The sequence below is a fragment of the Eurypyga helias genome, unplaced genomic scaffold (genome assembly GCF_000690775.1).
Source record: "Eurypyga helias isolate BGI_N326 unplaced genomic scaffold, ASM69077v1 scaffold6894, whole genome shotgun sequence".
Classification (NCBI taxonomy): domain Eukaryota; kingdom Metazoa; phylum Chordata; class Aves; order Eurypygiformes; family Eurypygidae; genus Eurypyga; species Eurypyga helias.
Window position 1 is genome coordinate 6840 of NW_010246731.1, and position 23053 is coordinate 29892.

At 38.4% G+C, this 23053-nt stretch overlaps 1 protein-coding gene across 1 annotated transcript in view; it reads right to left on the reverse strand.

Annotated features, from left to right (window-relative positions):
• Positions 1-390: 390 nt before the first annotated feature.
• LOC104508769 (probable ATP-dependent RNA helicase DDX10) overlaps positions 391-23053 on the reverse strand; it is a gene marked incomplete at both ends in the record, with an annotated part of 73321 nt that continues 50658 nt past the window's right edge. Inside the window, 2 exons of the mRNA XM_010150496.1 lie at positions 391-548; positions 3748-3861. Coding sequence (XP_010148798.1) covers positions 391-548; positions 3748-3861 — 272 coding nt within the window. The remainder of the gene's footprint in view (positions 549-3747; positions 3862-23053) is intronic.

Sequence of the window (23053 nt, forward strand, 5' to 3'; positions counted from 1 at the left end):
AGAGACACTTTCATTCTCCTTCCCCCTAAACTTCTTCAGCAGGTTAGAGCATGTATGCAAAACAGTACTTTTTTTTTTTTGTGAAACCAACCCTTCTACTGAACTCTGCTAAAAAAAAAAAAAAAATGCTCTCACTAAACTCTCACCAGCTTTTGAAGGTGTAAATAAAGCTGCGCTGATACCAGCAACTGGTACTGCATAAGGCTTTGTGCGATCCAGCTATTTGTCAAACAATTTTGTGTGCAATGCAGTCCTGAACAAAACAATGAATTGAAACAAACGTGTACGCCCATTTATGTCACAATATACTTAAATAGTTTTCCTCACTGAGCAATCCATATCACAGTATCTATTTCTGCACTTCAGTAATTGAGGCAGAAATCAACTTACCCTATGTTTATCCTTTATTTTCTTCCTGTATTCTTCTTTGTCAAATTTGTCTTCTTCCCGCAGTATCTCTTTTGCTTTATCTAGGTTGATACCGCTGGCATCATCTTCCTCATCTGCTTTCGCCAAACTGGATTTTTGCACAGGTGGCCACTGCTGCACTAACTGAATTATAAATGTCAACAAAAAAAACAATGGTTAGAACAATTTTTTTCAGCTCAAAGTTTTGATGTCCTAAATATTCCAATACATTATTTTTCTAGACTAAATAAAAAGGTCATTTGCAAAGGAAATAAAACCCCAAAACTTCTGCATAATACAAACTCAGATATCTCATCACTTTCAATCAAAAAAGAGTATTTGAAAATAATGCCTCCATTACACCATATTACTTTTTTATGAATTCACTTCAATTCCTCCTATGTTTCTCTCTTTACCTAATGGAACAAATAATTCATAATGCTGCTTGTCATTTTAAGAGAAAAATTATATTTGTTTTAAAGAAATCTCTCCAAAATATATGCAACTCAACAAAATATTAGTAAATCTAAACAGTATGTTTCCATGTAAACCATTAGCATTCCAACCTATTAACTGACATAAGACTTCATCACACAGTACACAAAAAAACATGACTGCAGGTTCATGCTTTGGGGGAAACAAGGAGAACAGATATGAAGGATTTTTAGTCAATATAGTACAAAAATTAGATAGGAAATTTTTGATGATTCGTTTGACTTGTGGATGACATGCTGAACACACCCAACTTCCCTTAAGTATCTGAAAACTCTAAGGCATAGAAACTTTTAGGTTAGAAAAGACCTTTATAATCATCAGCTGCAATCGTTAACCTAATACTGCCAACTCCACCATTAAACCATCCACCCAACGACCTCAACCACACATCTTTTAAATACCTCCAGGCATGGTGATTCAACCACTTCTCTGGGCAGCCCATTCCAATGCCTGACAACCCTTTCAATGGAGAAATTTTTCCTGATACCCAATCTAAACCTCCTCTGGTGCAACTTCAGGCCATTTTCTCTTCTCGTACCATGTGTCACGTGGGAGAAGAGACCAACCCCCACCTCTCTGCAACCTCAGGTAGCTGTAGAGAGCGATAAGGTCTTCCCTCAGCCTCCTCTTCTCCAGGCTGAACACCCCCAATTCCCTCAGCCGCTTCTCACAGGGCTTGTGCTCCAGACCCTTCCCCAGCTCCGTTCCCTTCTCTGGACACGCTCCAGCACCTCAGTGTCTTCCTTGCAGTGAGGGGCCCAAAACTGAACACAGGATTCGAGGTGCAGCCTCACCAGTGCCAAGTACGGGGGGACAATCACTGCCCCAGTCCTGCTGGCCACACTGTTCCTGATGCAGACCAGGGTGCCATTGGTCTTCTTGTCCCTCTAGGAAAATTGCTGGCCCATATTCAGACAATGTTAACCAACACCCCCAGATCCTTTACCACCAGGCAGCTTTCCAGCCACTCGTCCGCAAGCCTGTAGCGTTACAAGGGGTAGGACCCAGCCCTTGGCCTTGTTGAACCGCACACAACTGGCCTTGGCCCACTGATCCAGCCTGTCCAGATCCCTCAGTAGAGCCTTCCTACCCTCAGGCAGATCAACACTCCCACCCAACTAGGTGCCATCTGCAAACTTACTGAGGGTGCACTCGATCCCCTCGTACAGATCACTGATAAAGACATTAAACAGAACTGGCCCCAACACTGAGCCCTGGGGACCTCCATTTGTGACCAGATGCCCACTGGATTTAACTCCATTCACCACAACTCTTCGGGCTTGAACATCTAGCCAGTTTTTTTACCTAGCAAAGAGGATGCCCCACCCAAGCCATGAGCAGTCAGTCTCTGCAGAAGAATGTTTCACTAAAGCTAAGAAAAAGACTACATGTTCACCAAAAAGTATCTCCACCTCTTTTATGACATAATAGCTCAAGCAACTCTTAAAAAGAAACTAGGTGGCAGAAGATATAGAATATCTTTCAGATACAAACGCAAAACCACATGTTGAGGACTCCCTAACGCACACATGGTGTCATTCCCCTGGATACTAAACCCAACTTACTGTTTCCACTTCCTTTCGTAAACCAGGGTTTGCGTACTTACATTTTCTAGAAAGTTACATTTCTTATGAATTTTATTTTATCAGAGAATCATGTGGAGTGGAACAGTAAAGATTTAAAGCAGTTTTACTCTGCTGAGGGAAAAAATATAGGAACAACATACATAGGTGCAAGCTTTACACTTCCTTAATAAGTTACCCCTTTTCTACTGTGCTACTTCTCTATGATCTTTGTGCTTTTCTTTTTTCATCCTCACTCTTCTTTTTTGCTTCATTGCATAGATACATACAACATTTACATATGTATTTTAAGATGAGACAACAGCTTTTGAATATCTAAAAATATCTGAAGATGTAATTTCCAGTCAATGAAGCAACCTCTAAAACCTTTTAAATTTTGTCTAATGTCAGTAATTATATAGCTAGACTCCCTCCCTTCACCTGCAATATAAAATGTTTTATTTTTCTTTGGTTACAAAGAAGTTATATACTTGTAAAGGTGACCTCTTTTTCAGTTTATGCCTTACTGAAATTAAGCTGAAGGGAAAAAAAGCTACTTTTTTCTTAATGCTGGAAATGGAAAACCCACATACACAGCATTTGAAGCTATGAAATCAAATGTTAGAAAAGTTTACGGAGCATGGAGACTTGCTAGCGAGGTTATTGCCACAACGAAACCCTAGAATGACTTACATCCACAATAGTTCTGTTTGGTATAAAACCAATACATTTTTCCAGGGGCTATTAAAAGATCCAATTAAATTACTGGCAAATTTCAATGCACTGATGCACCAGCACCAGTAGGCAAAAACGTGGTACTTTCTTAGCTTTCTTAGTAAAACTTTAAATCTAGAAACAGTGAATGCTGGAAAGAAAACCAGGGACTTCTTTTAATTCCAGTACATTAACTCAAGACCTGGGGGAGCTTTGGCAAATACCGACAGGAAAATTGTTTTATATTTTTGTAAGGAGAAACATAGACTCTTGATATCACCTGAAGTTGAAGATAATAGGCAGAAAAGCGGTATGGTTTGGTACATCCACTCACAGCTCCTACACAAGTGTGTTACACATACAAAGGTGAAAATAGGTCATTGCTCAGCATTCCTCTTTTTCCCAGTTGAATTCTAAATGGAAGCTGAACAGTTTTGCAGAACTTAAGCCAAATACAAGAACTACACACTTTAAAAATCTTATCTTTTAATATAGACATAAAGCATTTTTGTCTCTATAGAAACGACAAATTCGGTTTCCACCAAAATACAGTTATTTTGAATTGAACTTACCTCTCCATCTTCAGTAAAGACTATTTTTGTGTTGACTTTGAATTTCTTCTTCAATATTTTTTTTGCTTCTTGGGTTTTAGTTGTTTTTTTCTTCAACTTTGATTTTGATGCTTTCTGCATGAAAGAAAATGAGATTTCTTATGAGTTTGGTTTTTTTTTTCCTAGTCATAGAGTATATGCCTCAAACTTTCTTAAAAGCAATTGGATGTATTAAAATGTAATTCCGAAAACATGAGTAAGAGTAATTTCCAGTAAAAATTAGGTAACAAACCTTTTCATAAAAGTGTTTTTAGCAGGAACTACTTCACTCTGATAGCAATTCAGCATAACTTAAATCCTGTCAGCAGCAAGACACTTGACTCACTCAAATCTGACTAGACTTTCTGGGACAAGGACACTAGATTCACCAGCTTACGCTGCTAGCAAGCCTCATCAGACAAGAACCTGGACAACTGACCGTACCCATTAGCTGCAACTGATTAGATACCACTTTCATCTCCCTTGTCAACAAGCTGTCCCCAGGCACCGCAGCACCCCAGTTTGAGTTATTTCTGTGTCAACAAAGGGCACAAGTGGGCATGCAAGAGTTATTTCGTAACTCTTGTCCCTTGTAGTCCCATCAGGGTGCAGAACATCAGTGCTAGGAGATGTTTCCTAAACGGGGCATTAAATAACATTTACAATCACAAAAATTATTAGCAATATAGGAAAAAAAGTTGTAGTGAAACAAAGTGGTGAAGACACCAGGGAAACTAATAAATAAGTCAGTATACTGTGAAATCCAGACATTAACACCGTTTCCACCATGTTAAGATGGTTCTTTCCTGGCTACCACTGAGAATGCAACATTGACCAGAAAAAAAAAAAGAAAATATTATCAGCAGAACAGTACCCCTGTATTAATCACACTGATACTTAAGTTATTTTTTATGTGCACAATCTTGCTGTTAGAAAGAAAAGGTAAAGAAATCACTTCTATTTTTGACAGAAACTGAGGATTTATCTAGAGTATTTTTGCATTTTGGACGTAGTTTGCAACTCTGAGGGTACCATTTAAATTACTTCTGTAAAATGCAGAGGAAAATAAATTGTCACATCCACAGATGGCCTGATTAGGTTTCAGAGCCACCCATCTATTGGCAACATTATGGAACCAAAGAACGTGGAGATTTCCAACCTGCAGCTCTCCCTCCAAGAGCTCTCCTTTCAAGAACAAAGGCCAAATGTGTTCAGGCATCTAACGGGGCACATAACACACAGAGGACATTTTAAGCAGTAACTGCCATTGCAGGAAGTATTTTACAGGAAAAGATATTCCACAGACATACATGGGGACTCTGTAAGAGAATACACAGCTCACTCATCATCCCGTAAAGACTGCAAAGCTCTACCACTCAGGAAAAAAGTGCCTCAAAAAGTCACTAAACCAACTAAAATTCTGATAAATAATAGAAAGTGGTCAAAGCAACTAGAGAGAGAAAAAAAAAAAAGAAAAGCTGCACTTCTTTTTATCACTTTATTTTGGTCATTTTAATCAGTTTCATGTTCTATACCAAATCCGCTATAAAAGGAAGCAAAAAAAATTAACTGAGGAAGTCACTGTCATTATGGTCAGCACACTAACGCACTGATATATGAGCTATGAAAAAGAAAAATTACAGTCTTCCTAACAGGTAAAATGGTTTGTGACAGCTACTGCGCTGTGTTATCAAGTAATGACCAGATCTATTATAGAAAATAGTAACGGTAGCAGCACTTGTCCTCAGCACTGTCATACAATTTCTGTTGCCCCGTGCAGCTACTACTCCTAAGGCTCAGAAAGCTGTGCTCACTCCTGGTGCTTATCCTACAAACACAAATTGTTTGAGAGTCTGCGTAAGCATAAAACCCTTACCTCAAAGTATGGACTACTACTTAGAACAGCAACAGTCCAGAGGACGTACTTAAGGAGAGATGTACTTCAAGGCAGTGGGATGATACTTCTCACTAGTTCCAGGAGAGAACTTGGGTGGGTTAGTGCAGTGGCTCCTGACATGGCCTCCACTGTCCCAAGGGGGAGGATAAATGGTCCAGGAGAAGAGTCAGGAAGGTCAGCCATCGGTTGTATATAGTCCTGGGGCTACTGTGGGATACCATAGATGCTGCTTTGGTCCTCTCCTGGGGACATCTCTCACACTGTTCTAGAGTGCCTACATAGCCTTAAAGTGTCTCTCTGATGTCACCTCAGACTCTCCCTCCATGTGTCTCCAGTAGTGTCCTTCAGACCATACACTCCCCACATCTCAAGAGCCTCTCCCCATAGCTCCCGCCAAGGTGGCTGCTGCTCTATGTTGAACATATCTGGGCTGGGATTTCCTCCAACTGCCTGCAGTCTCGATGCAGCATGGGTTGTTTACATCCACCTCAGCTCCTGAGCTCATCCTCCACCTGCACTACCCCTGTGACACCCTCACCCAAATTTCTACTGCCACCACCTGTCTTTGCCTTGACCCCATATTTGAACACTCACACTGAAAGATCAATTTCCCATCAAGCAGGAGTCTGACTCCTCCATTACAAGAAGTGGATAGCTGACCTCAGGTTTTCCTCACCTTCAGTGCCAGTTCCCTGCGTTTTCAAGCCATTCTGCTCACTCATTTCTCATTTTCATCTTCTGTACTAGAAGATACCCGACAATTTACAAGCAGCAGGCTGGCACTTAAACCACATTCTCCATGGCCTCATCTCTCGTTCACAATGAGTTCACCACACCAGCAGACAACACCAGCTGCTGGAGGCTGCCAGAAGATCCCCTCCATCTGTCAGTGCCTCCTCTCTAACTGCTCAGTAAGCAGCTGAAACCTGGGGTCACGGGCTTTGCAGGCAGAAGCACCGTCACGTCAGCAGACATGAGTGAACGGAAGGTTTCTGCTGACAACGCCTAATGCCAGAGTAAGCCATGGGCCTGGGCATTTTAAAGTGAGCTGAGAGGGCATAGCAGCTTCTCACACCGACCGCTCACTCAGAAAACACTGTAAACCTGCTCAACTAATATCTCACTCGGTAAATCCATTTCTAAAGCAGAATTATACCATCAAATACGCTGTTGATCTGAACAAAGTGGGCATGTGTGGCCCGGGGCACAGGTTTCCCTGTTGCTGTTAGGTATCAAAGGGATTCTGCGGTTGAACTCAAGTTGGTGCACGCACACTTCCCTGTCAGTGAGGATCTGATGCTCACCAGCGTGTACATTTTGCCTTATGCCAAATAGAAGAGATCCTCAGGTCTCACCTTTTCTTCTATGAAGATGTGGCAACAGTTAAACTGATCAAACAAGCTCAGTGATAATCCAGCTCTTCAAAACAGTATCTAACAGTTAAGTGTTAAAAGGTAAGTGTCACACAAGTTTATAAAAATTTCATAAAATGTAGGCTCAGCTGCAGGGTTGGGGGATTTCCTGTTGTTATGAATCAAAAGCCTAAATGTCTTCTTCCTTTTGCACATGCCAGATGGCTTGCTGGACTATTTAATGAGTTAAAATAAAATCTAGCTCTTCAAACCACAAAAAATTAAACCATTTTGATATATAATCAGTAACAATACAGCTAATATACAAGTTCTTTTCTATTTGTCTCAAGAAGGAGTAGGCTTTTGTTCTGTGGCTTAAAAGATCTGATATTCTTAGCCGAATCTATGACAAAGGTTTGCTAAATGAAGATACTGATCACTTTAAGACATAAGATTCACTATTGTTCAATTTTTTTTTTTCTGACAATACTGGGTATCAGAAACACAAATGTCAGTAAATTTTGCTGTTCTAATATGGAATAATTCTTAATAATACAATTTTTAGAGTCAGTACTTGAGGCTGAGTATGCAAACCCCAGTAACTCAAGATCGAAGCACTGACAGTCTCTTACCACAACCAAGACAAACACATTCGCTTCGACTTTTGCAGTGTTACAAATCACCAAATGTAAAGTTTCTTTGTTTCTAACCATAATTTCCTTTTTAATTTCAACTGAACAAGCCTGTGGAAGCAAGCACAGTATATTCATTACAGAGGCGGTCTAAAGTCAGGACTACATTATTGTGATGGGGTAAAATATCAGTATCCGTTTTCCGGTCATGTTAGCTATAACAAGCATTACTGCTTTTCTAGTGGTTTTGTGGGCTTTTTTTTCTCCCCCCCTGCTTATATCTTACATTTCCTAGGAAGAATGGTGCTGTACCTGGAAATATTTTTCAGTGTCTCCCAACATTATTACATTACTTTACCCAGAATTCAACAGCAACTGCCCCTGAGAAACAAAAATCGATGTGGTACTCAATATCACACACTGGTTTTGTATTTCCTCAAGAAACTGCCCACACCAGGAGCAAGTATTATCACATTTGTACTATCACCAAGCACGTCAGTCCCGCTGTGAAGCTACTGGGTTAAGAATCAGAAGGCATTGCTCACACAATAAGAGAGAGACTGGCCAGACTGAGGTTACCAAACCTTAGACAAAGAGAAGGGCTGTCTTCCTCCTCATGCCATGGAGAGCGCAGACATGGGTTTCACCTGGCAGGCACTACAAAACTGTGAGAAGATTGAGTATCCTCCAACCACTAGTCTAAAGCTGCTTAACCATAAAGCATCACCTCTCAACCCTGTAAACTTCCCAAACTCAGACTATGAAGCTTTGATTACCTGCAGCAAACAAGGTTAGAAGAGAATTTTCACTCCTCCTGACAAATATCTAACCATAGAAACAGCAGTGAGATACAACTTAGCACCTCACATAATTATAAAAATTTATTATAAATTAATAATTTATAAGACATGAGAAGAAAAACATCAAGAGAAGCAAAATAACCAGACTTTGAAGTCCTGTCCATATTGCCAGCCACCTGTCTTTCCGTTGAGTACAGAGGATCAGAGAAGCAGAAATCCTAGGATGTGGCATGACCGCAAGGAGATGTACGGATGCTGCTTTCCTTCACAATCTGTGGTAGCTACATGATCTGTTTTAATTTTCAGTCCCCTTCTCTGCAATGACAGCTATTTCAGTCCTTCCCAGTTTCTGCTGATGGCTTACTGCTGGCTGCTTTGCACTGTCTGAAGCCACTGAGAAGCCGGAGTGCATTGTTCTTCCAACCATCCCTCCACCTGTACAACACAACTCTCCCAACCTTTCCCAGGAAAACAAGCTGCTTTTCTTAAAATGTGTTGGGCTTTTTAATGTAACACACGTGACGCTAATTTTGCTTTGGTGAAGTTTTTTTTTTCTTTTTTAATTAAATCTTAAAAAATAGGGAGCTTAAATTCACAGGCACTACCCAACCAACTAGCATAGGATCTCTGCATGTCACTGAGCACAGCTTTTACCAACACAGAGGTAATGATACGGAGATAGGCAGGTTGGTACTCAAAAGACAAAACCAGCACTCCTTACCTGCTGTTCTATTTGCTTCTCTGTGAACTTTTAAAGCCCGAGTCAAGTATCAAGATCAACATAATGTTCAATTTTTCAAGTGGTGGCTTAAATTAGAAGAATCGATTGATGACATTATTCTTGTTTTGGGGTGTTTTTTCTTCAGATTGTTGGGGAGTGTATTATTTGGTTTTTTTAACTAGTATCATGCAAGATTTCAATAAAGACACTGAAAAAGCACAGAACTCCATCTGTGCGTTACTTACTTTCTAAACCTATTGAAAGAATGTTGATTTTGAAAGAGACCATTTTCTATGGCAGAACAACCTATAAAGACAACTGAACATGGCTTTTATAGTAACAGTTGTGAAGATAAGGATAAATTCAGGTTGGTATCCTAAAGAAAAACAGCACTCAGCATACAGAGTAAGATAGATAAGATGCCTTTCAAAATCACCGTAACAGGAAGAAATTTAGAGGAAATAAGAAAAGCTTATAACAACAACTAGACAATATTGCTAACCATTATGGACAAAGAGCACAAGACCATCAGTTCATCGCACTATCATTCCCATTTAAATTATCCTTCAGATGAAAGAAACAGCAACAGGGTCAAGAAACCATAGCAAAGACAGAATACTGGGGCAATGACATGCTTAGATAATGCTTGCCTTTGGTTTTGATTACCATTAGGACAGATGATTACATGTGAATCGGAGTTTCATTAGTTTTTTGTGTTTGGGTGCAAGAGTTCAGTTAGAGAGGATGTTGTAGTAAACAACATGTATCATTTTCTATAAACCAAAATAAATTAACCCATGAAAGTTAAAAAGAACTAAACGTAAGATTAAAATCTCAGTATTTAACACAAAATGCAAGAATGAGGAATAAAAAACTTGCCAACTTACAACTTCCTAAAACAACTGGAATTTTTTGCAATAGATTTACATGATGAGCTTGGTTCTATGTTTAGACAGGTGTTCGCTACAATTCACTGTATTTTTAAAAACATATTAATTAGGAAGATAATTTTTACTTGTATATGAACTATGACAGCAGAAAAAAGGAGAAAGAGGCACCAGTAAATGGCTCTATGCCCAGTATTTCTCTCCAACCACAGACAAGAACCAAAAGAACAGAAATCTTTATTAAATGGTTCTGTAGTGATAAACCTTACTCCCTTTTCAGACACCACATAGCAGTATGTCTCTAGAATACTTTTAAAACATCGAAATCAGCTAAAATAATTTTCTAGCTGACTACCTGACTGTTAATTTCAGCAGCTGCTATCAAGACTTAATACTGAGCGTTTTGGCAAAGTCAAAAACCTAACCCTAAACAGAGATAGAGATTGAAGTTTCTCTTCCTAGCAAGTCAGTAAAAATAAAAAAGCAGATATTACAAAAATGTTGATATAGCAACATTTACATTAAATTACTCAATTTATTCTGTGAATTGCAGCTTAAATATCATAACCACCTAAACAATGGCAAAGACACCAGAACTATCAACACAAACTATCCTTCTAGGACACTGGGGGTTCCATCAGTAGCTCTGTACTTCCAATCATGAATTTAGATGAGAGAAAACATTTTCTTTGTTCCACACACATTCCTACATCCCACTGATGTTAAAAGGTTTACTCCTGCTTTAACTATTTAGTTTCCTTACAGGTAGTTTAGAAATGCCTGGATACCATTCCTACTCCTGAAATGTCTTCCACAGCACAATTTCTGTATCCTCCCAGCAGTATTTAACATCTACAAATTTAAACCTAATCCTGAAAATAAAAAAAAAAGTGCATCAGTATCCTACCATCCCTGAAAACATTTTCATTGCTTTCATTTTCTATATTGAAAAAAAAGAATGTTAATATTTTACTCTGATTTTAAATCCCCAATACCAGAAGGAACCATGACTGAGCAGCATCGCACAATCGATTTTTCATGCTTTTTTCCTCCCTATATTTCCCTAACTTTCTGCTTTCTTGTGGGGTTTTTTTGGGTTTTTTTTAAATATATCTCTGACTACTTCACAGAACAGGAAGACTTTAAAGGATGCTTTTGTGAAAAGCTGAGCTTCCCAAGCCCTTAAAATAAGCATTTGATCCGAATAGTATAAATTACATAATTGTACACACAACTAGTATCAGCATGTGCCAACAGTTTTTGTCACTCATCCGCAAAATCATTTTCCAAAATCTTTAAGTATAAGAATATTTTTATTTATTCAAGAATAAATAAGGAGGAAAAAAAAAAAGACTACCCATGTATCAGTACAAGATCAAATATGGACAAAATCACTATTTAAGGAAGTTGTGAATTATAGGAGTTACATAATATCTCACTCCGGAAGACGTCTCTATTTAATGCACTGGACCACAGCACTTTTCAGTATAGCTATTGCATTAGCCTGAAAATCTCCATTATCTGCAAGCATAAGCAGCGGTAACATCCCTTTCTAAAGCACTAAGCCTTTAGCAACACAAGACCATGACTTCTTAAGTAGTTTATTTAAAATAAAGGTGTAACACAGAGCAGTGAACTACTTTACATAGCTCTTGGCAAAAAGTAAATCAAGTTATAATTGAGTATGCCTGACTAAATGAAGATAAACACACTCCTAAAGACTAATTAAGAGCCAAACATATTAACACAGCTTTAGTTTATTCTTGGGGTTAGGGTTGGTAGAAAGATGTATTTCAAAGAAACACGTACAAACTAAGATATCCTAATAACTCAAAGACTACCTTGGCATGAAAATATGTAAAAAGCATACAATAATTACTAATACCACTAGTAACTGCAGTGCTGAAGATTACATCTTACTAAATGAACAAGTTTTCTTCATAAAATATCAATTAGTAAACAAAATATGTTTTGTTGACCACCGTTCATCCTCCCTATTCCAGAGCGAGGATGAAAAGGCCATCATGAAGATGTTCTTTCCAGCAAAACATGGCAAATTAGAAATGAGAGCACGAACATGTCTTTGATATTGAACCAAATTACAAACGTCTTCAAATGAAGCCATCTTTTGTCTGTCACTTCAAAAAAAAAAAAACCCACCACACAAAAAAACCCAAACAAGACCCAAAACAAACAACAGACTACCAAAAAACACAATCCCCTTCAAACAACAAAAATCCAAAGCAAAGATCCACCTGACCAACCCAACCCAACTCCCATAACTCATTCATGTGGAATTGAGGAGCTAGGAAAACCTGAACCTACTTTGTAGCTTTTGCTCTATTACAGCTCTCCAACACCATTGAGATCTTTTCTCAGTTTCCAGCAGGTAGGAGATCCTGCCTATTAATCCCACATTAATTCCTGACACGAACCAAGGCCCACACTCAAAATGGGGGTGAGGGGAAACAAGTAGGAAGGCGAGGGGAAAGTTGCATTGGTTTAGGATGAAAAGGACCATTAAGCCCTTCAGGTGTGCTGAGAACCTGCTACATTTTGGAACTTTTAATTTTTCAGTCTCCAGATGAACCAGAATTGCTGCTTCTCTCCTAGCCTGCACTTGACAGTTACATTGAAGCAGTTGTAGAAATATAATTATTAAATGATACAGCAAGAAGGCAATGCTGAGCTGACATTTAAAGCGCTAAAAATCTGGGGAGTTTTTAGTTAAAAGAAGATTTTTTTTTTTAATATATATGCTGCTATTTTCTAGTAGTAAGCCACAGTTATTCCAAAACAAATACCTTTTGCATAATCATTAAGGCAGCCAAGGTTTAAATAAATGCTGTAACATCATTAAAATTATGGCTTAAAAATACTCTGCAGAGGGATCTTAGGTCAAAAGGTCAGATGAGAAGATCACACTTTCATTTTGTTTTTCTTTAAGGTTGAATATATTTCACCATCCATGAGCAGCATGACATTGCCTTTCTCACTCAAAGGTCATCCCATGCAGCCCCAGGAACGCAGCAGCAGCCAAGGCTGAAGCTTCTTAAAACGTTTTGTTCACTACATTATCCTGATCTACCACCAGAAAGTAACAAAAAAGCATGCTAAACCAAAAAATCCTGCTCATTTAATTACCACACCACAACGATATCCTTCACAGGCTACGACCACAAATAACAGTCACGGCGTATTTTTTTTAAAAATACCCAAAACTGACTTTTGTCCACTTGAGCAGTAAAAAGGTTTTTTAAGCAGTAGATCAGAGTGATACCATCCTTATTTTTGAGAGTTTTATTTCACTTCAGATTGACATAGATGGCGCATACCCCTTCCCCTTCAGAGGCCTCTAAACGCATTTCTCTCAATTCACAGGAGTCAACACAAGCACGAGCACCCACCTGCCCTTCACCTGAGGCCACTTCAAAGAGAAAGAAGAGTTAAGACTAGTTGGCAATCTCCAAGGGTTTACCTTCAAGAGTCTTCCTTGAGTTTAGTTCCCAAGTAGGGAGGGCCCAACCTACCTCAGAACCACATCAAGGCCCAACCCCGTGCACCACACAAACCAACAGCTCAGCATGGCAGACCCGGCTGAGTACAGGCTGCAGCACAGTGAACATGAGGAGCACACACCACGGAAGAGGAGGAATAAAAAGGGGGGTGAACTGAGAGAGTTGCTCACGGCTGGCAAGAGACCTGAGAACAGCCAGTTTCTTCCAACCAAATGTCAATCACAGATAATCTGGAAAGACGTAAATTCTTCACAACTTGTGCTGGGTTCAGTTAAACCACAGCACAACTAAAGGTTGACAGAGAAGCCACAATAACAACCACCATAAAACAGTATTTCATGTCCATTATTTCTCTTCTTTTAAAAAGGCTGAGTATTTTGACTCTTTTCTCCACGTATTCAATACAGACTGAAGATGCTGCCAGAAGCAGTCCTGGTAGTTCCTGTGTGCTGCTCCTCCAAACACTCTCATCACTGCTCTTTGCTAGCACAGGTCCTTTCTCAACCCTGAGAAAAGTTGCTTCACGGATATGAAATTGGTACAAAGCTAACACTAAGTCTGCAAACTGTATTCTGCCATTTTTGCTCTCAGGGTCAGACAAGCACTACAGCAGGCTCATGGAAGGGAGGAGTTGGCAAAGCAGGGACACACAGCCAGCCAGCATCACAGGCAAGACAGAAACGCACCTTAAAGAAGTTTGAAAATCCAGGTAAGAAAAGTACCAAAAAACTTATTGTGTAACTTAGGATCTCAGAGTAAGAACCTCAAGCACATATGCCTGGTGCTGCTGACATAGCAAGTACGCGAAGCATGTAGGACAACACTGCTCTCCAAACCCAGTAAACAGTGGTCCAACATCCCTTTGAACCAGCACAGCCAACATGACTGAATCAGTCTGCTAGGGTTTTGCTTTTGTTCCACTACAGAAACACCCTGGGAGAAATCCCTGATGAACAGGTTGCCCACTCAAAGCTGCACGAGCGAGACTGATATCTGTAAGCAGAGCCTTCTCTACAAACAGCTACTAAATCTCAGAGTACTACCAACTACTTGTCTTGGGGTTCCAAAATAGTCCACAATTTAAATCTGGCTTCCAGTATCTTTTGAAACATTTTGCCTTTGAGCTGAAAGTCTACACAGCTCTTTTCTTCACAGAAGTCAATTTTTAACAAGAGGTCAAATATATATGTAAGTTTAGACAATTCATATTTTCAACTTGTTTTTAAAACTTTAAAAATCATACACATCCCTGTCTCCAGCAGAATCAATTACAAATTTTCAATTGTTTCAGCAACATATATTCAGATAGTCTAAACTCGACATAACTCCCAGTGCTTAATTATGCGAGAGAGTTAAGAACCTGTTAAGAACAAATGGGAGGGCTCAGAGCAAACTTGCAAGTGAAGGATGGACTGTACAGCCCCAGCCAACTAGTCCCAAACACCTCTCCTCTGAGCTTACACCTTCAATAGCCTTCAAACATTTCTATTCTGAATGCCTTAAACATAAAGGTATGTTGCTAGAAGAAAGACTCATGGAAGCGATGTAGTTTCATTTAAAATATTCGTATTTTCTCAGTTCTCCTCACTCCTCTAGAACTCTGTGGTGGTTTGTCGAAAGTTCTGAGTTTCACAATTTTTAGACTGACGAAAATTATAAACTGATGGAAAAAAATTAAACACTCATTTAAAAATACCTTCAGTTGCCAGGATGCAGTGACCAAAGTGTAGTAGGCTGATACACTGAAGTACACTAAGATTTTCCCTGTTGCTCCTGAAGTAACAGCAAAGCATGAATATCTTTATCACTTCACACAATTGGAAAAGTGTGCAGATTTCAAGAAGCCCATGCAGTTTAACACCGTTTTCTTTATCTTCCATTAAGAACAAGGCAATTAGGTGTAAGAATTGCATTAATTCACCACAGAAGTCCTCAAAGTAAAACATTCAGGCAGGATTTAGACCCTTATCTATGGAAAAGAGGACCAGAAATCCTGGTCGAGATCAAAATAGAATAATCACCTCAAAATGGAGAGCAGGAATAGACAAAGGAAAAGGGTGAACTCGTATCACCACCCCAGAACACATACTGACTGTGAGACGATGAAGCTGTGAAGGAGAGAGTCACAAACCAAGACTTCGTGAAGGAAGCAATGAAGAATTCCTCACCATTACTACTGAAATTAAACAAACAAAAGAGACTGCTAAGCTCTATGAGCAAGGTAGCTACTGAACACAAACTTGCCATGACCCTCACTGTTAGCTCAGCTCTCTGTTAAGGCTACTAAAGTACTAAATGGGCAAAAGCAACTTAGATTCAAGGAACTAGGAATCTAAGATGAAAACATATGAAAACTGTCCACTCACTTGGAAGAAAAAAAAAAAATATTTTGGGGGTGGTTTTTTTATCCTTCCCCTCCCCCCAGCATTAAATGATCAGATAATCCCCATCATGGGATTCTGAAAATAGTAGCACATGAAATCACAAAACGGGTAGAAGATTTTTGGTTTTGTTCAGGTTTTTGGGTTTTTTTTAAATAAAACTTTCCTACTGAAAGTTACAGCTGAGGTAGAATTGGAAACATCAATAGTTATTAAAAATGGTGAAGGGAAAGGAAATATGACCCAGGCTACTCCATACACAGGTCCCTGACCTCAACTTGACACAAAGCCAAAAAGTGAGTTTGGGACGAGTGATGAATTACAAAAATGTAGTAGAAATTAGAATAAGGAATGTATTATAGCACAGGAGGAATGCCAAAGGCACACTGGCACATTTCTAATAAAAAAAAAAAAAAATTATCTTGATTCTTTAGACAAAGTCAATATAACAGGACTAATTAATTTAAATTTCAGTGGAACATTTAACATAGTATCAGGCTGAAAAGTATTAGCTGATGTAAAAAAAGGAAAAAAAAAGTCAAGGTTTGGAATAGTTATAAATGGTGACTACGAGGATCTGTGCTGAAAGACAAATCACCAGGGTGCTAGTGACTCTCACCAGTCGATTCTTTAGACAAAGTCAATATAACAGGACTAATTAATTTAAATTTCAGTGGAACATTTAACATAGTATCAGGCTGAAAAGTATTAGCTGATGTAAAAAAAGGAAAAAAAAAGTCAAGGTTTGGAATAGTTATAAATGGTGACTACGAGGATCTGTGCTGAAAGACAAATCACCAGGGTGCTAGTGACTCTCACCAGTCAGTCCCATGGTCCCTGCACTGCCCAGCAGCGTTAGTGATGAACAGCCCAATGGCACGAAGCTGGGAGCTGTTGCCAGCTCAAGAGGATGAGCAACAGGTTACTCAAAACAACAAGACAGCCTTGAGGACGAGACACATTGAAATGAGATTCAACTCAGTAGCACAAAGTGCAAGCAAGGGCTATTCAGAATTTAGAATCTAAAGAAAGAGCTAAAACTGATGAAAGAAGAAAAGGAAACGGGCACTTTGTCACAGAATGACCATGAGCCCCACTGTTCACACAGAGTGGAAGAGACAAATACAAACCCCGAGACCCCTGGGGCAAGCCACCTCCAGTAAAAGCCAGCAAGGATGAATGAGACGACAGAAGGCAGTGGTGTGAACTCGCTTCGTACACTGTCCGTACCTCACTTCTCAGACCGAGTCAGGATGAATTCAGATGGACCATGTGCAGAAAAGTGTTACCAGGATGAAAAGCCCATCTTTTGAGAGAAACTGAAAAGAGCTGAATGAAGCATCAGAGAGAATACAGCAGCTTTCTTGTAAACAGATCTGGGATAAACACAGGAGAGGGAGAATAAACATTTTAAGCTTAAGAACACTCTTCGAATAAACTAGAATAAACTCACCATGAAAATGTGTGTTGGAAAATAAACAAGGATAGAGAACAATCTCAAAAACAGCTCTTGCAAATAGGAATAAAGGCAAATCATCCTACCCTTTTGTAAAAACTGCTTAAATAATTTTGTGAAAAGAGCCAGTTATGTTTGATATGTCTCCTTGTGATACTCCAGGGACTGGGCTCAACCTAATCAGAGCATTAGACCCTGAAAGGATCAGGACTCAATTTGTAGTTACAAACAACAACAAATGCTGCAAGAGAACATTAATTAAGAAATGGGGAAAAAACATGTTTAATCTATATTTGAAACTACGGCAAATCTTCAGCCACTTTAGTAAACCCAAGTATGCTAAAATTTAGTTTTACATCTTCAAATATCAGTCTTTACAGCTGTCTTCAAAGTCAAAGTGAACACAAAAAAGAATGCTTTGCTTTTAGAATTCAGTATGGCTATTATTTGGTGCAGTATTTCATATTCCTGACATACCACTGTTGCACAAAATAACAGTTTGATATTGGCAGCATTAAGAACGTAAGTGGAGAAACTGTTACAAATATCTGAGCTTTCACTTTGTACACAATAAAACTAATTAAATACAGAAATTAAAAACTGGTAAATCATGTTCCACAAATTTTAAACTCTGAAGTACCCCAATTTGAAGTATGAATTCTCAGCATTCCTTAAAAGTTGCCTTCTTAATAACATCTGCTATCAAGAACATATTCTGTACCTGGCCGAACTACTCAGAAAGGTCAAAACCAAACTTTGATGGACACTAAAATTAAAAAGATGGAAATCAGGAAAAGGACATTTCAGCTCTGTGCTGTCAGGCATCAGACACGGATCCAACGTGTCTACAGAATTTATAAACCTTAGGACAAAACATGACTGATTTAAGTAACTTCAGAAGCTGATTACTTAAGCAAAATTACACTTCAGTTAGGGCTTAATACAATAGGACTTAATATTTCTAAAAAGCACTGAACTTTTAAAGCATTAAATAGAAAAAAAGCAACCCAAATTAGATACTACACTAGGCTTCAGTACTGAACCAAAAAGGACATTTTCCTCTTCAAACCAGTTTCATTTTCCTATTAAGGACTCCCTAACTTTCATGTCACATAGGCAAGATGATGACTTCCACTAACCTTTAAAAAACAGACCATTGTTTTGTTCTTAAGTCTGCATTAAGTTTTGTTACATATATTTTTACAGAATTGTTCCATTGACCATGCCATGAAATCATGCACATACACGAGCTTTTACATCAAGCTAGTTCTGAACCAACTATCATTTGATTTCACTATCAACTTCTTGTACCTTATAAAGCACAAAGTAAAGGTAATGCTTTCCCAACTTATCTCTCAACACTTGGAGATGAGAGGCTATAATCTGGCTCCATGTCTTCAGCACTATAGTTTTCAAAAGCATACAAAACCCTACCGAAACATAAAAAGACCTAGTATAAATTCCACCTATTACAATGACCTTCTATATGAAAAGGAAATTGGATGAAGTCTTCAGTAAGTACTGTACCTCTCATATTACTGAACTCACATTATTTTTACATACTCATTTCAAATATCAGCCACTATGAACAGTAAAACCATTTATCAGAGCAAGTGTGGGTATTTTAACAAATTTATGTTTTATTATATTTAATACTAAGAGCACATCTGAGACAATAACATTCTTCCCAGCTTATAAGAACATCTATAATAATTTATGACCATTGTTTTGAAAGTGGAACAAATATCTGTCATTCACAATACTAATTGCCTTAAAATTTATGGCAGGCAGTTGCATTCTAACATTCAACCAAACCTCTCCTCCAGAGCTGCATTTACAACTCTGCTACTGTCTCTGGGAAACTTACATTCTGGTTATCCTGTCTGAGCCATAATACTCATATTCTTAACATCCTTGGAAGAAAGTGAAACTAAGCTCAAACTAGTAATTATTTACAGAGGAATGCAATGGACTTCATAGACAGTAAAAAATTAACATAATCTACTTGTTATAGTTACTTCATCACCATAAAGTTAACTTTTTTTGTGTATAACATTACACACTTTTCTCCTTCTTTTAAATTTAATTGTACTACTTTTCAATAAATGTGGATTTTGGATTCTACAAAGACAGAAAAAAAGTCTACCAGGATAACATACCAGCAAATGTTTCTTGTTAGCTATTCACCAAAATATACAGCTTACACCTGAAAGTCTCTTTTGCTTACTGAAAATCCTTAAATTTAACAATGAAGTTTCTCAAAGCAGAGTTGATGGAAACGCATCCCTGATTTAGCAAAGAATGCTCTGAAACCAGTACAGGGAAGAAATGTGGTACTGATCTGTCACCCCCACCTTTGATGGTTGGACTAGATGATCTAATAGGTCTTTCCAACCTTAGTGATACTGTGATTCATGCCGAGGCCAACACTGCAGCCAGGTCAAATAAAGGCACAAGCAAGGAGTTAGAACTACCATCAACATTTGAGCCAGACCATTTGCAAGAAAAGGTTCAGCATCTGTAGATGAAGATACTTCTGCCATCCAAAGAGGTGCCTCCAGTCTTCCCACTGGAAATGCAATGAACTGTTGGGAATTCTGTTGCAGGACACATTGGGTACAGAGGTCAATATTGGGATCGTATTGACTTAAGCAATACAAATTAAATAAAACATTCCCATTCTTGAAGCATTTTTATGAGTACTGCCAAAAAAATCCTGCAAGTTGTCCATTTTCAGGCTTAATTCCCATCCTTGTAATTCAAAGAATATGGTCTCCTGAGAAATTTCCCTGAATTAAGAAATTCTCTCTCGACAGCCATGTCTTGGCTGGACTTTACTGCCCTTCTCTAACACCAAAGAATTACGCCGTTTAAGCCTTAGCAAAGCTCCTGAAGAAGCAAGCTGGAGTCATTAGGCACACCCAGGAAAACAGCCTGGAGCTGGTAACACAATGACAGCAGCTTGTGTTTGCAGAAATGGTACACTGCAATCCAGTCATGACCCCCCCAGGCCTGCCCCATGCTCATTCTCTCTCCAGTGAGACAGGAAAGCTCACCTAGCTCAGTGTCATAAAAACTCAGGAGTTTGAAAAAGTAATTGAAACAGATGAGAGAAAAGAAATTAAAAAATAGGTGTATGCCTAGGAATCTGTTATCAGTACTTTAAAAAAAAGGAAAGTAGGTGGGTGGAAGCAGGGACATGACGGTTCTGAAGCAGTACCAGAGAATGCATGGGTCACGTACGGCAGGTGACATCTGTTCGGTTAAGAATAATCTGTGTGAAGGTCAAGATTTCTAGGATGGTGAGAAATGTTTCCCATTTCGATTGCAAGTGTTTTCACATTGTGCCATTGATCACAGCTGGAAGAACCCCAAACACCACTTACCTGGAAAGTACACAACTCTGGAATGTAAAGGCAGCTGGACAGGTCTTAACAGCAGAGAAGAAGTTAGGAAAAAGCAAGAAAAATCAGGGACAATGGCAGATCAACTGTCAATGTGGAAAATGGATTTTCAACAGGTGCATTCAAACTGACACAACTTATTCTAGGTTAAACAAAAACATCCTCTTAAAACTATTCTGCAGAATTCCTAAAAAGATTCTAAATAAGAAACACGGCTGAGTGGGAAAACATCCATGTTCTCCACATTGCTAGTGATCTTTTTCTATTCAAAACAGTAATCCAAGATGGAATAAAGATATAAAGAGATAAAGAGTAATTTAAATCCCTCTTTCACCAAAGCCAGTATTTTCTCAAGTTCTGTGATAATGCAGTCAGATAGGGCTGCTGCAAACAGAGCAGTTTATGAGAGCAGCCAATTTGACCTTCTGCACAAGTCGCTGAATTTAAAACCACAAAGAATAGTACTTTGAGATAACGCTTACAGTGCCTCATACATACAATTTTTTTCCAAGATCGTGAAAGATCATATATAACAGGAAGAAAACTTTAAGGAAAAGTAATTCTTCCCACTGCGTCTGCAGAAACTGAGGTTATCCCACTGTATCGCTGCGTAGATACTGTTTTGATTTGTCTCAAAAGGGAGAAGATCTTATGACTTATTCCTACTCTGGTAAGGAAAAAACCCTGAAATGCTTTTACAAGCACTTTTTAAAGTGTTTCCATGCTTGAAGAGCACAGCTTTTTATGGTGCAGTAACTTTTTATCATTCATTCAGCAGATTTTATTCCTGTAGCCATTTACAGAAATGTGGGTAAGATTCTTTTCATCTATCATTTTCAACTGCTCTGAGCAAAAACATATCCAAGTTTAGGCTAACACAGACAAGCAGAGTCTAAGAGATCGTGATGGGTAAAAGGTAATCTTTCATTTCAGCCTAGTGTGCAACTCTTAGGCTTTGTCCAACATGAAACTTTCCTTACGAAGTAAGGAAATTCAATTTGTTTTTAAATGGAAAAGCAGCTCAGGGTATTCAGTGGTCAATAATCAGGACATGACAAGAGGCACGATATAAAGTTCACACTGATGCACAAGCAAGCTTCTTTCAAGGACATAACCATAATATGTTTTCCAACTGTTTAGCAGTTCCCAGAAGATAACTGCCATATTTTATTATCTCATTTAACTACTTTGCTCTTTAGAACATCAGTAGGCTTCAGTATTTAGCACAGCTACAGGAAAAATAACAAGGCAGCTACAGGCCATCAGTGCAAAGAGATCAATATTTTCCCTAGGATAAAACTGGAATGATCAGTAATCAAAACTACATATTACACAGAGCCAATCCACCAGTAAACATTTCCCCTTAATATATTTTACACCTACCTTTAATAGAAGCTTATACAAAACAGATCATAAACTTGGGATACTTCCAAGAAGTGAGAATCCATCTGCTCACTTATTTACACTGCTTTAATAAAATTTGCCTTTTGATAAATCCCACTCTCACTGCTTAAAATAAAAAGTATGTGAAGAAAAAGCCATACTTTTACTCAAAAAAAACCCCACCACCCCTATAAACAGAATTTAAAAAAAAAAAAAGGAAAAATTTTTTTTCCTTGGGGGGGGGGGGGAATGCTGAAAGTGACAGCACATATGTTATTAAAAAAAAAAAATCTTGACTCTGAATATTCCAATTGAAAATGCAAGCTTACTTCCCACAGCAGAAATAAATTCCTTTTCCATGAACATTTGCTCAATCAGGTTTCACTTGTTCACAGTTTCACAAATTGCTCATTTGCAAGGAATGTGGTTCAGCCAGACTCTAATTTTTTTCTCTCTTTTGAGATTTGGGGCTATTAAGTCCTTCACTTGCAAAATTGTAATATTTGGATTTTCAAAGGAGTCCCCATGAGTTTGTTTTCTGGTATGGGATTTTCAAAATCATCACAAGGATATCAATACACTGGAGAGTTAGCATGATTCCCAAATGCTTGGGTGGTTTGAGAAATTAATTTTAAAGGGAAACAGTCATGAGACTCCTTTTGAACTTCCTGAAAGTCGTGTCTGGAAAATTACTACCTTTCTGGAAAGAGACGAAATAGAGGGAAATAAAATTAATCTAAGAATAATACTTCTTTCAAAGGTGAACTAAAAAAAAAAAAAAAAAAAAAAAAAAACAAACCAAACACAAACTTACTCTGATTTTTAAAATTCCCAACACAAAACAATTTTCACC